Source organism: Callionymus lyra, chromosome 12 (genome assembly GCF_982586985.1).
Source record: "Callionymus lyra chromosome 12, fCalLyr1.hap1.1, whole genome shotgun sequence".
NCBI lineage: Eukaryota > Metazoa > Chordata > Actinopteri > Syngnathiformes > Callionymidae > Callionymus > Callionymus lyra.
In genome coordinates this window covers 526,072-543,854 of record NC_141829.1, presented here as the reverse complement: position 1 = coordinate 543,854, position 17,783 = coordinate 526,072, and the positions used below count along the sequence as shown (strand labels likewise).

Here is a 17,783-nt window from a genome sequence, read left to right as displayed (position 1 = left end):
ACTGATGTTGATCCTGAACCACTGATGTTGATCCTGAACCACTAATGTTGATCCTGAACCACTGATGTTGATCCTGAACCACGGATGTTGATCCTGAACCACTCATTGTCTGTATGAAACACATATACTTTGTTTCTCATCAACACATAAGCTCCGCCTCCAAACAAATCTTTGAACGAATGAAGTGATTACGAAGCTGCTGTGAGTTATTTCTACACATTATCGTCCAACACGACTGCGTTCATGTGTAGAAATCATGTTTCTGTTCGTTTGTTAACAATAGTTTCGTTCACTCTGAGCTTCAGATCCTTCATGAAGAACAAGTGATGTTTGGATGGATGGATGGATGGATGGATGGATGGATGGATGGATGGATGGATGCATGGATGGATGGATGGATGGATGGATGGATGGATGGATGGATGGATGGATGGATGGATGGATGGATGGATGGATGGATGGATGGATGGATGGATGGATGGATGGATGGATGGATGGATGGATGGATGGATGGATGGATGGATGGATGGATGGATGGATGGATGGATGGATGGATGGATGGATGGATGGATGGATGGATGGATGGATGGATGGATGGACGGACGGACGGACGGACGGACGGACGGACGGACGGACGGACGGACGGACGGACGGACGGACGGACGGACGGATATAGTTGGTAATCATTTGTGTTTGTTCCTCCAGGAGTAGCAGAAGAAGACGTGACGATGACCTTGAATGACTTTGACGACCTTGCCTGGACATGGAAGTCTGGAACCTTCAGGATCTTCTTCTTCTTCCTGTTTCTGGTCCCAGTCCAGTTGGACCTGCTGGTCCCTGATGAGAATCAGTTCTCATGGAAGACAAGTACGTGTCATGGGTTCATATCCACGTTACAAACATGGTGTCATCGTAGACACACACCTGAACACACACATGGACACACATGTGGACACACACGTGGATACACACACATGGACACACATGTGGACACACATGGACACACACATGGACACACATGTGGACACACACATGGACACACACACATGGACACAGATATGGACACACATGGACACACACATGGACACACACATGGACACACACACATGGACACATATGTGGACACACATGGGCACACGTGGACACACACGTAGACACATACATGGACACACACACATGGACACACACATGGACACACATGTGGACACACACATGGACACACACATGGACACACACACATGGACACACATGTGGACACACATGGACACACACATGGACACACATGTGGACACACACATGGACACACACACATGGACACACATGTGGACACACATGGACACACACATGGACACACACATGGACACACACACATGGACACACACACATGGACACACACATGGACACACACATGGACACACATGTGGACACACATGGACACACACATGGACACACATGTGGACACACATGGACACACACATGGACACACACATGGACACACACACATGGACACACGTGGACACACATGGACACACGTGGACACACACATAGACACACACATGGACACACACACATGGACACACACATGGACACACATGTGGACACACACATGGACACACACAAGTGGTTGTTTGTTCTCCTTGTGTTGCGTTGGTTTACTCCGGACACTCCGGTTTCCTCCCACAGTCCAAGAACATACAGAGGTTGATTGAGAACTTGTCTGTAGGTATGAGTGTGTGTGTGTGTGAGGGTTGTGTGTCTTTGTGTTTCCTGAGACAGACTGGCCTGATGTCCAGGGTGTCCCTTGCCTCTCACCCTGATTAGCTGGGATAGACTCCCCCGCGAACCCATGGGAATAAGAAGCAGAAAATGAACGGATGAAAGTTCTCATAACAGCAGTGGAACTGAAGGACACAAATAAAGATACATCTGATAAAAAGGTACAGATTGAAGAACATATGAGGATCTTCCTCGTTATCATGGATCTGAACAATGTGATCAATGATTATTGATGACAATCAAATCAAGTCCAGAACCTCAAACAACGAACCACAAGATCCTCACAGTTGCTCTCAAGACCTTCTATTTATTTATCTCTTGAATCAACTTTATTCTTCAGAAAAGTCTTGTCTCAACCTTTTGAGTTGATATTATTATGAACTAATGCACTGATGTGTGCTTGTGAAAGAGAGCTGAGCTAAAAGACTACATCTTTGACCTTCACCTGAGATCAGAGACTCAAAGAACAAGAGCTTCTCTGTCGGTTCCACTGGAGGAGACCACGGCAGGAGGAAGAAGACAAAGAAGAGACACTTTAAAGTGATCGAAAATTCACTCTTTTAAATAACGATCAATGATTTTCTGAAGCACATGTTTAGACGTGTTTCATCATCAGTCAATCAAATGAACTTAATACAATGATTGACTCAAGGGTAGAAGATCAAGAAATACTTCAAGATCCACTGAATCTCTGCGGACGTTTCTACTCAGTAAACTTCAAACCACACATTCAAATATTAAAGAGTAAAAAATTCTCCTGCAGATGTTTCAACATTAAACATGGAGTCAGTTCAAGAAGAACATGAAGAATCTTCTCTTTGTTCATAAGGTCTTTTAGTTTCTGGTGGAACATCTCAGGTTGGTCTTCAACGATCTCCAGACATGTGGAGACTGAGAGAATCTCTTGGATCAGGTTTCATCTCAAGACTTCAGTCAGAAGATTGAGTCAATCCTGGACCTGAAGGTTCTTCTGGATCTGACATGAGCCGTCTCCTGAAGATGTTGTGGTGAAGAGCTGAGCCAGAAGGCACAGATTTTGACCGTCACTGTTTCTTCTTATAAACAGAAACACAGTTAGTTTTGCACAAGGAGAAAACATCTCGTTTCATCAATTGAACTTGAAGCTTCAAACAAGAATCAAATCTCATTTCATTTCTAATCCAGACTGAAGACGTGATCTTCACCTCGTTAGAGATGTTTGACGTTTTATTCAAGTCAGGTCTGGTGTCGACTGAAGGACAGAAGAGTGAGGAGGACAGAGGAGTGAGGAGGACAGAAGAGTGAGGAGGACAGAAGAGTGAGGAGGACAGAGGAGTGAGGAGGACAGAAGAGTGAGGAGGACAGAAGAGTGAGGAGGACAGAAGAGTGAGGAGGACAGAAGAGTGAGGAGGACAGAAGAGTGAGGAGGACAGAAGAGTGAGGAGGACAGAAGAGTGAGGAGGACAGAAGAGTGAGGAGGACAGAAGAGTGAGGAGGACAGAAGAGTGAGGAGGACAGAAGAGTGAGGAGGACAGAGGAGTGAGGAGGACAGAAGAGTGAGGAGGACAGAAGAGTGAGGAGGACAGAAGAGTGAGGAGGACAGAGGAGTGAGGAGGACAGAAGAGTGAGGAGGACAGAAGAGTGAGGAGGACAGAAGAGTGAGGAGGACAGAAGAGTGAGGAGGACAGAAGAGTGAGGAGGACAGAAGAGTGAGGAGGACAGAGGAGTGAGGAGGACAGAAGAGTGAGGAGGACAGAGGAGTGAGGAGGACAGAAGAGTGAGGAGGACAGAGGAGTGAGGAGGACAGAAGAGTGAGGAGGACAGAAGAGTGAGGAGGACAGAAGAGTGAGGAATACAGAAGAGTGAGGAGGACAGAGGAGTGAGGAGGACAGAAGAGTGAGGAGGACAGAAGAGTGAGGAGGACAGAAGAGTGAGGAGGACAGAGGAGTGAGGAGGACAGAAGAGTGAGGAGGACAGAGGAGTGAGGAGGACAGAAGAGTGAGGAGGACAGAAGAGTGAGGAGGACAGAAGAGTGAGGAGGACAGAGGAGTGAGGAGGACAGAAGAGTGAGGAGGACAGAAGAGTGAGGAGGACAGAGGAGTGAGGAGGACAGAAGAGTGAGGAGGACAGAAGAGTGAGGAGGACAGAAGAGTGAGGAGGACAGAAGAGTGAGGAGGACAGAAGAGTGAGGAGGACAGAAGAGTGAGGAGGACAGAGGAGTGAGGAGGACAGAGGAGTGAGGAGGACAGAGGAGTGAGGAGGACAGAGGAGTGAGGAGGACAGAAGAGTGAGGAGGACAGAAGAGTGAGGAGGACAGAAGAGTGAGGAGGACAGAGGAGTGAGTAGGACAGAAGAGTGAGGAGGACAGAAGAGTGAGGATTACAGAAGAGTGAGGAGGACAGAAGAGTGAGGAGGACAGAGGAGTGAGGAGGACAGAAGAGTGAGGAGGACAGAGGAGTGAGGAGGACAGAAGAGTGAGGAGGACAGAGGAGTGAGGAGGACAGAAGAGTGAGGAGGACAGAAGAGTGAGGAGGACAGAGGAGTGAGGAGGACAGAAGAGTGAGGAGGACAGAGGAGTGAGGAGGACAGAAGAGTGAGGAGGACAGAGGAGTGAGGACGACAGAAGAGTGAGGAGGACAGAAGAGTGAGGAGGACAGAAGAGTGAGGAGGACAGAAGAGTGAGGAGGACAGAAGAGTGAGGAGGACAGAGGAGTGAGGAGGACAGAAGAGTGAGGAGGACAGAGGAGTGAGGAGGACAGAAGAGTGAGGAGGACAGAGGAGTGAGGAGGACAGAAGAGTGAGGAGGACAGAGGAGTGAGGAGGACAGAAGAGTGAGGAGGACAGAAGAGTGAGGAGGACAGAGGAGTGAGGAGGACAGAGGAGTGAGGAGGACAGAAGAGTGAGGAGGACAGAAGAGTGAGGAGGACAGAGGAGTGAGGAGGACAGAAGAGTGAGGAGGACAGAGGAGTGAGGAGGACAGAGGAGTGAGGAGGACAGAAGAGTGAGGAGGACAGAGGAGTGAGGAGGACAGAAGAGTGAGGAGGACAGAAGAGTGAGGAGGACAGAGGAGTGAGGAGGACAGAGGAGTGAGGAGGACAGAGGAGTGAGGAGGACAGAAGAGTGAGGAGGACAGAGGAGTGAGGAGGACAGAGGAGTGAGGAGGACAGAGGAGTGAGGAGGACAGAAGAGTGAGGAGGACAGAAGAGTGAGGAGGACAGAAGAGTGAGGAGGACAGAGGAGTGAGGAGGACAGAGGAGTGAGGAGGACAGAAGAGTGAGGAGGACAGAGGAGTGAGGAGGACAGAGGAGTGAGGAGGACAGAGGAGTGAGGAGGACAGAGGAGTGAGGAGGACAGAAGAGTGAGGAGGACAGAAGAGTGAGGAGGACAGAGGAGTGAGGAGGACAGAAGAGTGAGGAGGACAGAAGAGTGAGGAGGACAGAAGAGTGAGGAGGACAGAAGAGTGAGGAGGACAGAAGAGTGAGGAGGACAGAAGAGTGAGGAGGACAGAGGAGTGAGGAGGACAGAGGAGTGAGGAGGACAGAGGAGTGAGGAGGACAGAAGAGTGAGGAGGACAGAGGAGTGAGGAGGACAGAAGAGTGAGGAGGACAGAAGAGTGAGGAGGACAGAGGAGTGAGGAGGACAGAAGAGTGAGGAGGACAGAAGAGTGAGGAGGACAGAAGAGTGAGGAGGACAGAAGAGTGAGGAGGACAGAAGAGTGAGGAGGACAGAAGAGTGAGGAGGACAGAGGAGTGAGGAGGACAGAGGAGTGAGGAGGACAGAGGAGTGAGGAGGACAGAGGAGTGAGGAGGACAGAAGAGTGAGGAGGACAGAAGAGTGAGGAGGACAGAAGAGTGAGGAGGACAGAGGAGTGAGTAGGACAGAAGAGTGAGGAGGACAGAAGAGTGAGGATTACAGAAGAGTGAGGAGGACAGAAGAGTGAGGAGGACAGAGGAGTGAGGAGGACAGAAGAGTGAGGAGGACAGAGGAGTGAGGAGGACAGAAGAGTGAGGAGGACAGAGGAGTGAGGAGGACAGAAGAGTGAGGAGGACAGAAGAGTGAGGAGGACAGAGGAGTGAGGAGGACAGAAGAGTGAGGAGGACAGAGGAGTGAGGAGGACAGAAGAGTGAGGAGGACAGAGGAGTGAGGACGACAGAAGAGTGAGGAGGACAGAAGAGTGAGGAGGACAGAAGAGTGAGGAGGACAGAAGAGTGAGGAGGACAGAAGAGTGAGGAGGACAGAAGAGTGAGGAGGACAGAGGAGTGAGGAGGACAGAAGAGTGAGGAGGACAGAGGAGTGAGGAGGACAGAAGAGTGAGGAGGACAGAGGAGTGAGGAGGACAGAAGAGTGAGGAGGACAGAGGAGTGAGGAGGACAGAAGAGTGAGGAGGACAGAAGAGTGAGGAGGACAGAGGAGTGAGGAGGACAGAGGAGTGAGGAGGACAGAAGAGTGAGGAGGACAGAAGAGTGAGGAGGACAGAGGAGTGAGGAGGACAGAAGAGTGAGGAGGACAGAGGAGTGAGGAGGACAGAGGAGTGAGGAGGACAGAAGAGTGAGGAGGACAGAGGAGTGAGGAGGACAGAAGAGTGAGGAGGACAGAAGAGTGAGGAGGACAGAGGAGTGAGGAGGACAGAGGAGTGAGGAGGACAGAGGAGTGAGGAGGACAGAAGAGTGAGGAGGACAGAGGAGTGAGGAGGACAGAGGAGTGAGGAGGACAGAAGAGTGAGGAGGACAGAAGAGTGAGGAGGACAGAAGAGTGAGGAGGACAGAGGAGTGAGGAGGACAGAGGAGTGAGGAGGACAGAGGAGTGAGGAGGACAGAAGAGTGAGGAGGACAGAGGAGTGAGGAGGACAGAGGAGTGAGGAGGACAGAGGAGTGAGGAGGACAGAGGAGTGAGGAGGACAGAAGAGTGAGGAGGACAGAAGAGTGAGGAGGACAGAGGAGTGAGGAGGACAGAAGAGTGAGGAGGACAGAAGAGTGAGGAGGACAGAAGAGTGAGGAGGACAGAAGAGTGAGGAGGACAGAAGAGTGAGGAGGACAGAAGAGTGAGGAGGACAGAGGAGTGAGGAGGACAGAGGAGTGAGGAGGACAGAGGAGTGAGGAGGACAGAAGAGTGAGGAGGACAGAGGAGTGAGGAGGACAGAAGAGTGAGGAGGACAGAAGAGTGAGGAGGACAGAGGAGTGAGGAGGACAGAAGAGTGAGGAGGACAGAAGAGTGAGGAGGACAGAAGAGTGAGGAGGACAGAAGAGTGAGGAGGACAGAGGAGTGAGGAGGACAGAGGAGTGAGGAGGACAGAAGAGTGAGGAGGACAGAGGAGTGAGGAGGACAGAGGAGTGAGGAGGACAGAGGAGTGAGGAGGACAGAGGAGTGAGGAGGACAGAAGAGTGAGGAGGACAGAGGAGTGAGGAGGACAGAGGAGTGAGGAGGACAGAGGAGTGAGGAGGACAGAAGAGTGAGGAGGACAGAGGAGTGAGGAGGACAGAAGAGTGAGGAGGACAGAAGAGTGAGGAGGACAGAGGAGTGAGGAGGACAGAAGAGTGAGGAGGACAGAAGAGTGAGGAGGACAGAAGAGTGAGGAGGACAGAAGAGTGAGGAGGACAGAGGAGTGAGGAGGACAGAGGAGTGAGGAGGACAGAAGAGTGAGGAGGACAGAGGAGTGAGGAGGACAGAGGAGTGAGGAGGACAGAGGAGTGAGGAGGACAGAGGAGTGAGGAGGACAGAAGAGTGAGGAGGACAGAAGAGTGAGGAGGACAGAGGAGTGAGGAGGACAGAGGAGTGAGGAGGACAGAGGAGTGAGGAGGACAGAAGAGTGAGGAGGACAGAGGAGTGAGGAGGACAGAGGAGTGAGGAGGACAGAGGAGTGAGGAGGACAGAGGAGTGAGGAGGACAGAAGAGTGAGGAGGACAGAAGAGTGAGGAGGACAGAGGAGTGAGGAGGACAGAAGAGTGAGGAGGACAGAAGAGTGAGGAGGACAGAAGAGTGAGGAGGACAGAAGAGTGAGGAGGACAGAAGAGTGAGGAGGACAGAGGAGTGAGGAGGACAGAGGAGTGAGGAGGACAGAGGAGTGAGGAGGACAGAAGAGTGAGGAGGACAGAGGAGTGAGGAGGACAGAAGAGTGAGGAGGACAGAAGAGTGAGGAGGACAGAGGAGTGAGGAGGACAGAAGAGTGAGGAGGACAGAAGAGTGAGGAGGACAGAAGAGTGAGGAGGACAGAAGAGTGAGGAGGACAGAGGAGTGAGGAGGACAGAGGAGTGAGGAGGACAGAAGAGTGAGGAGGACAGAGGAGTGAGGAGGACAGAGGAGTGAGGAGGACAGAGGAGTGAGGAGGACAGAGGAGTGAGGAGGACAGAAGAGTGAGGAGGACAGAAGAGTGAGGAGGACAGAGGAGTGAGGAGGACAGAGGAGTGAGGAGGACAGAGGAGTGAGGAGGACAGAAGAGTGAGGAGGACAGAAGAGTGAGGAGGACAGAAGAGTGAGGAGGACAGAAGAGTGAGGAGGACAGAAGAGTGAGGAGGACAGAGGAGTGAGGAGGACAGAAGAGTGAGGAGGACAGAGGAGTGAGGAGGACAGAAGAGTGAGGAGGACAGAGGAGTGAGGAGGACAGAAGAGTGAGGAGGACAGAAGAGTGAGGAGGACAGAAGAGTGAGGAGGACAGAAGAGTGAGGAGGACAGAAGAGTGAGGAGGACAGAAGAGTGAGGAGGACAGAGGAGTGAGGAGGACAGAGGAGTGAGGAGGACAGAAGAGTGAGGAGGACAGAAGAGTGAGGAGGACAGAAGAGTGAGGAGGACAGAAGAGTGAGGAGGACAGAAGAGTGAGGAGGACAGAAGAGTGAGGAGGACAGAAGAGTGAGGAGGACAGAGGAGTTTAATGAAGACGTTCAGAAATCGTGTTTCTCGGGTTGAAGATTTTAAGACGATTGAAATTTCTGCTTAAGTTTAGTTCTTTATTCTTCTTGTCACGTGTTTTTTATTTTATTTAATATTGAGTTTATTTTTGAGATCAAAGTGTTTATGTTTTGTTTTCTGACGAAACATGATCAGAATAAATCTTCCTTCAGTCGTACTTCGACAAAACAAGTTGATTGAATTCAAACCTTCCTTCACTAATTATAATTACAATTAGTTCTTTGTGCTTCGAATCAAACACTTGGTTTCATTTGCTCTGCAGCTCAATATGTTCCTTCAATCTAGAAACTCTTAGAAATAACAGTGTTTTCATGAACTTCCATCAGAAGTCAAACTTTATAACTTTGTGTTCAGTTCTTGTGTTCAGTTCTTGTGTTCAGTTCTGCACAAGCGTCGCTGAAGCTCTTCTTCAAGTCAGAAGATAAATGCTCTTCAAGACTCGGTGTCAAAACCAGTTTCTCACTCCGGGAGTTTGCAGAAGCTTCAAAGGATCCGAGAAGACAACAAGTCTCAGTCAGTCGTGAAGACAAACTTCTGATGATCACGATGACTTTCAGGAGGAATGATTGGATCAACTGATCATGGAGGAGAAGATCGGTCGACATGTTGAGAGGTTGAGATGTTGAGATGTTTAGATGTTGAGATGTTGAGATGATGAGATGTTGAGATGATGAGATGTTGAGATGTTGAGATGTTGAGATGTTGAGATGTTGAGATTTCGAGATGATGAGATGTTGAGATGTTGAGATGATGAGATGTTGAGATGTTGAGATGATGAGATGTTGAGATGTTGAGATGTTGAGATGTTGAGATGTTGAGATGTTGAGATGTTGAGATGTTGAGATGATGAGATGTTGAGATGTTGAGATGATGAGATGTTGAGATGTTGAGATGATGAGATGTTGAGATGTTGAGATGTTGAGATGATGAGATGTTGAGATGATGAGATGTTGAGATGTTGAGATGTTGAGATGATGAGATGTTGAGATGTTGAGATGTTGAGATGTTGAGATGATGAGATGTTGAGATGATGAGATGTTGAGATGATGAGATGTTGAGATGTTGAGATGTTGAGATGTTGAGATGATGAGATGTTGAGATGTTGAGATGTTGAGATGTTGAGATGTTGAGATGATGAGATGTTGAGATGTTGAGATGTTGAGATGTTGAGATGTTGAGATGATGAGATGTTGAGATGATGAGATGTTGAGATGATGAGATGTTGAGATGATGAGATGTTGAGATGTTGAGATGTTGAGATGATGAGATGTTGAGATGTTGAGATGTTGAGATGTTGAGATGATGAGATGTTGAGATGTTGAGATGTTGAGATGTTGAGATGTTGAGATGATGAGATGTTGAGATGATGAGATGTTGAGATGATGAGATGTTGAGATGTTGAGATGTTGAGATGTTGAGATGTTGAGATGTTGAGATGTTGAGATGATGAGATGTTGAGATGTTGAGATGTTGAGATGATGAGATGTTGAGATGTTGAGATGTTGAGATGATGAGATGTTGAGATGATGAGATGTTGAGATGTTGAGATGTTGAGATGATGAGATGCTGAGATGTTGAGATGTTGAGATGATGAGATGTTGAGATGATGAGATGTTGAGATGTTGAGATGTTGAGATGATGAGATGTTGAGATGTTGAGATGTTGAGATGTTGAGATGTTGAGATGTTGAGATGATGAGATGTTGAGATGTTGAGATGATGAGATGTTGAGATGTTGAGATGTTGAGATGTTGAGATGATGAGATGTTGAGATGATGAGATGTTGAGATGATGAGATGTTGAGATGTTGAGATGTTGAGATGTTGAGATGATGAGATGTTGAGATGTTGAGATGTTGAGATGTTGAGATGTTGAGATGTTGAGATGATGAGATGTTGAGATGATGAGATGTTGAGATGATGAGATGTTGAGATGTTGAGATGTTGAGATGTTGAGATGATGAGATGTTGAGATGTTGAGATGTTGAGATGTTGAGATGTTGAGATGATGAGATGTTGAGATGTTGAGATGTTGAGATGTTGAGATGTTGAGATGATGAGATGTTGAGATGATGAGATGTTGAGATGATGAGATGTTGAGATGATGAGATGTTGAGATGTTGAGATGTTGAGATGATGAGATGTTGAGATGTTGAGATGTTGAGATGTTGAGATGATAAGATGTTGAGATGTTGAGATGTTGAGATGTTGAGATGTTGAGATGTTGAGATGATGAGATGTTGAGATGTTGAGATGTTGAGATGTTGAGATGTTGAGATGATGAGATGTTGAGATGTTGAGATGTTGAGATGTTGAGATGTTGAGATGATGAGATGTTGAGATGTTGAGATGTTGAGATGATGAGATGTTGAGATGTTGAGATGTTGAGATGTTGAGATGATAAGATGTTGAGATGTTGAGATGTTGAGATGTTGAGATGTTGAGATGATGAGATGTTGAGATGATGAGATGTTGAGATGATGAGATGTTGAGATGTTGAGATGTTGAGATGTTGAGATGTTGAGATGATGAGATGTTGAGATGTTGAGATGTTGAGATGATGAGATGTTGAGATGATGAGATGTTGAGATGTTGAGATGTTGAGATGTTGAGATGTTGAGATGATGAGATGTTGAGATGATGAGATGTTGAGATGATGAGATGTTGAGATGTTGAGATGATGAGATGTTGAGATGTTGAGATGTTGAGATGTTGAGATGTTGAGATGATGAGATGTTGAGATGTTGAGATGTTGAGATGTTGAGATGTTGAGATGTTGAGATGATGAGATGTTGAGATGTTGAGATGTTGAGATGTTGAGATGATGAGATGTTGAGATGTTGAGATGTTGAGATGTTGAGATGATGAGATGTTGAGATGTTGAGATGTTGAGATGATGAGATTTTGAGATGTTGAGATGTTGAGATGTTGAGATGTTGAGATGTTGAGATGATGAGATGTTGAGATGTTGGGATGTTGAGATGATGAGATGTTGAGATGATGAGATGTTGAGATGTTGAGATGTTGAGATGTTGAGATGATGAGATGTTGAGATGTCGAGATGTTGAGATGTTGGGATGTTGAGATGTTGAGATGTTGAGATGTTGAGATGTTGAGACATTTGTCTTGAAGAACATTGATCTTGAAGAACATTGATCTTGAGAACATTGATCTTGAAGAACATTGATCTTGAAGAACATTGATCTTGAAGAACATTCATCATGAAGAACATTGATCTTGAAGAACATTGACCTTGAGAACATTGATCTTGAAGAACATTTGTCTTGAAGAACATTGATCTTGAAGAACATTCAACTTGAAGAACATTGATCTTGAAGAACATTGATCTTGAAGAACATTCGTCTTGAAGGTCATTCATCTTGAAGAACATTCAACTTGAAGAACATTCACCTTGAAGAACATTGATCTTGAAGAACATTGATCTTGAAGAACATTCGTCTTGAAGGTCATTCATCTTGAAGAACATTCAACTTGAAGAACATTCACCTTGAAGAACATTGATCTTGAAGAACATTGATCTTGAAGAACATTCGTCTTGAAGGTCATTCATCTTGAAGAACATTCAACTTGAAGAACATTCATCTTGAAGAACATTCAACTTGAAGAACATTCATCTTGAAGAACATTCACCTTGAAGAACATTCATCTTGAAGAACATTCACCTTGAAGAACATTGATCTTGAAGAACATTGATCTTGAAGAACATTGATCTTGAAGAACATTCGTCTTGAAGGTCATTCATCTTGAAGAACATTCATCTTGAAGAACATTCACCTTGAAGAACATTCAACTTGAAGAACATTGATCTTGAAGAACATTGATCTTGAAGAACATTCGTCTTGAAGGTCATTCATCTTGAAGAACATTCAACTTGAAGAACATTCACCTTGAAGAACATTGATCTTGAAGAACATTGATCTTGAAGAACATTCGTCTTGAAGGTCATTCATCTTGAAGAACATTCAACTTGAAGAACATTCATCTTGAAGAACATTCAACTTGAAGAACATTCATCTTGAAGAACATTCACCTTGAAGAACATTCATCTTGAAGAACATTCACCTTGAAGAACATTGATCTTGAAGAACATTGATCTTGAAGAACATTGATCTTGAAGAACATTCGTCTTGAAGGTCATTCATCTTGAAGAACATTCATCTTGAAGAACATTCACCTTGAAGAACATTCATCTTGAAGAACATTCATCTTGAAGAACATTCATCTTGAAGAACATTCATCTTGAAGAACATTCATCTTGAAGAACATTCATCTTGAAGAACATTCAACTTGAAGAACATTCATCTTGAAGAACATTCATCTTGAAGAACATTCATCTTGAAGAACATTCATCTTGAAGAACATTCATCTTGAAGAACATTCACCTTGAAGAACATTGATCTTGAAGAACATTGATCTTGAAGAACATTGATCTTGAAGAACATTCGTCTTGAAGGTCATTCATCTTGAAGAACATTCATCTTGAAGAACATTCAACTCTATATCAAGAGGCTTGTAAAGTAAGAACCAGAGTGAGTGAGAAATATTCCTCAAAAACTTTCCTACAACATAAAACGATGAAATCAGATATAAATCAAAAACATCATCCGGTCGTAAATAAAGTGAATCTAACATTATTTCCTCAATTTTAATCATAAAACATCAAACACAAGTTAAAAATACACAATCTTGATCTTTAAAGTATATATTTTATTGAGTATTGTTTTGATAGATTAAGTGCTTCCTGGTCTGGAAAAGTACTCTATAAATATTACTTACTTACTAACAATAGCAACAAGAATAAACATTCATGGTCAGAAAACTATTAAAATGCAACAAAATCTAACAAAGACAGAGATTTGAAGATTCATTAATTATCTTCTAACTTCATGATATTTGTTCAATGAAGTTGAAAACATTTAGAATCTTCAACATGGTCTTTACTCTAAAGATTGTCCAGAAGAACCTGAATGTAAAAGATGTTCTCAATGGAAGTAAATCCATCAAAGTCATGAACCCGAGGAGCAGGAAGAAGAAACAGTTCCATCGTCTGCAGGTTTTCTTCACTGGTGTGAAGCTGCGGAGAAGATGTTTCTCCTGTCACTGGTCTCCTCTAGTTCTTCCTGATGGTTTCTTCTCAGTCCAGACCTTCTGCTGGTTTGTCGTTGAGAACATCGACGTCATGAAGTTGAAAGTTGATCTCGAGTCGATGCAAAAACAAAAACCTTGTTTTGTCCTGAAAACACTAGAATGTTATCTTTCATGAAAACAACATGATCTACTGAAGGTTCCTCCAGATGTTTCTTTGCTTTTTGTGACTTTACAACATGTTTGTGTCGTATGAAGAATTGATCGTCTGATCGTTAACTGGGAGAGAAAGTCATTTAACGATCAATTGTTACTTTAATACTGATGTTTTGTTACTTTAATACTGATGTTTTGTTACTTTAATACTGATGTTTTGTTACTTTAATACAGATGTTAATGCACTATAATACAGATGTTAAGGTACTTTAATACAGATGTTTCTTTACTTTAATACAGATGTTAAGGTACTTTAATACAGATGTTTGTTACTTTAATACAGATGTTAAGGTACTATAATACAGATGTTTCGTTACTTTAATACAGATGTTTCCTTACTTTAATACAGATGTTAAGGTACTTTAATACAGATGTTTCCTTACTTTAATACAGATGTTAAGGTACTTTAATACAGATGTTTGTTACTTTAATACAGATGTTAAGGTACTATAATACAGATGTTTCGTTACTTTAATACAGATGTTTCCTTACTTTAATACAGATGTTAAGGTACTTTAATACAGATGTTTTCTTACTTTAATACAGATGTTTTCTTACTTTAATACAGATGTTAAGGTACTTTAATACAGATGTTTTGTTACTTTAATACAGATGTTTTGTTACTTTAATACTGATGTTTTGTTACTTTCATACTGATGTTTTGTTACTTTAATACAGATGTTTTGCTACTTTAATACAGATATTTTGTTACTTTAATACAGATGTTTTGTTACTTCATACTGATGTATTGTTACTTTAATACAGATGTTAAGGTACTTTAATACAGATGTTTCCTTACTTTAATACAGATGTTAAGGTACTTTAATACAGATGTTTGTTACTTTAATACAGATGTTAAGGTACTATAATACAGATGTTTCGTTACTTTAATACAGATGTTTCCTTACTTTAATACAGATGTTTCCTTACTTTAATACAGATGTTTCCTTACTTTAATACAGATGTTAAGGTACTTTAATACAGATGTTTCCTTACTTTAATACTGATGTTATGGTACTTTAATACAGATGTTTTCTTACTTTAATACAGATGTTTTCTTACTTTAATACTGATGTTTTCTTACTTTAATACTGATGTTTTCTTACTTTCATACAGATGTTTCGTTACTTTAATACAGATGTTAAGGTACTTTAATACAGATGTTAAGGTACTTTAATACTGATGTTTTGTTACTTTAATACAGATGTTTTCTTACTTTAATACAGATGTTTTCTTACTTTAATACAGATGTTTTGTTACTTTAATACTGATGTTTTGTTACTTTCATACTGATGTTTTGTTACTTTAATACAGATGTTTTGCTACTTTAATACAGATGTTTCGTTACTTTAATACAGATATTTTGTTACTTTAATACAGATGTTTTGTTACTTTCATACTGATGTATTGTTACTTTAATACAGATGTTAAAGTACTTTAATACAGATGTTTTGTTACTTTCATACTGATGTTTTGTTACTTTAATACTGATGTTTTGTTACTTGAATACTGATGTTAAGGTACTTTAATACTGATGTTTTCTTACTTTAATACAGATGTTAAGGTACTTTAATACAGATGTTTTGTTACTTTCATACTGATGTTTTGTTACTTTAATACTGATGTTTTCTTACTTTAATACTGATGTTAAGGTACTTTAATACTGATGTTTTCTTACTTTAATACAGATGTTAAGGTACTTTAATACAGATGTTTTGTTACTTTCATACTGATGTATTGTTACTTTAATACAGATGTTAAGGTACTTTAATACAGATATTTTGTTACTTTCATACTGATGTTTTCTTACTTTAATACTGATGTTTTCTTACTTTAATACTGATGTTTTCTTACTTTAATACAGATGTTAAGGTACTTTAATACAGATGTTTTGTTACTTTCATACTCATGTATTGTTACTTTAATACAGATGTTTTGTTACTTTATTACAGATGTTTTCTTACTTTAATACAGATGTTAAGGTACTTTAATACAGATGTTTTGTTACTTTAATACAGATGTTAAGGTACTTTAATACAGATTTTTCGTTACTTTAATACAAATGTTAAGGTACTTTAATACAGATGTTTTCTTACTTTAATTCAGATGTTTTGTTACTTTAATACAGATGTTTTGTTACTTTCATACTGATGTATTGTTACTTTAATATTGATGTTTTGTTACTTTCATACTGATGTATTGTTACTTTAATACTGATGTTTTGTTACTTTCATACTGATGTTTTGTTACTTTAATACAGATGTTTTCTTACTTTAATACAGATGTTTTCTTACTTTAATACTGATGTTTTCTTACTTTAATACAGATGTTAAGGTACTTTAATACAGATGTTTTCTTACTTTAATACAGATGTTAAGGTACTTTAATACAAATGTTTTCTTACTTTAATACATATGTTTTGTTACTTTCATACTGATGTTTTCTTACTTTAATACAGATGTTTTCTTACTTTAATACAGATGTTAAGGTACTTTAATACAAATGTTTTCTTACTTTAATACATATGTTTTCTTACTTTAATACATATGTTTTCTTACTTTAATACTGATGTTTTCTTACTTTAATACAGATGTTAAGGTACTTTAATACAAATGTTTTCTTACTTTAATACATATGTTTTGTTACTTTAATACTGATGTTTTCTTACTTTAATACTGATGTTTTCTTACTTTAATACAGATGTTTTCTTACTTTAATACAGATGTTTTCTTACTTTCATACTGATGTTTTGTTACTTTAATACAGATGTTTTGTTTGGTGGTTTATCATCAGCGATTAGTTTGATTCTTGCGTCGTCTGTGTTTCCTGATCTTTCTCTTCATTTGTTTAGTTCCAGTGACTGAACTTTATATTCACAAAACACTTTTAAATTATTCACATTTATTTTTGGCTCCTTTGTTCCGTCCTTTGATGTCTGACTCGCTGCAGAACTTTCCATTAATTGCCCCAAAACATGGACATAAATAAAATGAATAATAATTTGAAAATCCCGTCACTAGAGATGATTCATGGAATAAACACTTTGAGGGAGAGAGCGCCCCCTGCTGTCAATGTCATCATCATCAGTCGCAACATAAGGTGAAATAAAGTGTTTTTCTGGAGATTCTTTCATTCAAAAGCTCATTTCTGTTGATTTCAAAATCATCTCAAAAGATGTTAAGATCATGTGAAAGAGAAACGACCTTCAAAACCTCCAGATGTTTCCTCGTCTTCTCTAATTGAATCAATTAATGAAGATTCAACTTCATCACTCATGGTTTCTGTGATGTGAGCAGCAGCGTTGGATGAAGATTGTTCTGGAGACGTTCGAATAAGAAGCAACAACGAGCTGCGAGATTCAGGTCTGGATCGAGGACGAGACTCGGACCTGATGAGACTCTGATGAGACTCTGATGAGACTCTGATGAGATCAGACCTGATGAGACTCAGACCTGATGAGACTCAGACCTGATGAGACTCTGATGAGACTCGGACCTGATGAGACTCTGATGAGACTCTGATGAGACTCAGACCTGATGAGACTCTGATGAGACTCTGATGAGACTCTGATGAGACTCTGATGAGACTCTGATGAGACTCTGATGAGACTCAGACCTGATGAGACTCAGACCTGATGAGACTCTGATGAGACTCGGACCTGATGAGACTCTGATGAGACTCTGATGAGACTCAGACCTGATGAGACTCTGATGAGACTCTGATGAGACTCTGATGAGACTCTGATGAGACTCTGATGAGACTCTGATGAGACTCTGATGAGACTCTGATGAGACTCCGATGAGAC

At 42.1% G+C, this 17,783-nt stretch overlaps 1 protein-coding gene across 1 annotated transcript in view; it reads left to right on the top strand.

Annotated features, from left to right (window-relative positions):
- Window positions 1–17,783, top strand: part of thsd7ba (thrombospondin, type I, domain containing 7Ba) — a 216,070-nt gene that overhangs the window by 62,549 nt on the left and 135,738 nt on the right. The window contains exon 3 of the mRNA XM_087804249.1: window positions 706–867. Coding sequence (XP_087660375.1) covers window positions 729–867 — 139 coding nt within the window. The 5' untranslated portion in view covers window positions 706–728. The remainder of the gene's footprint in view (window positions 1–705; window positions 868–17,783) is intronic.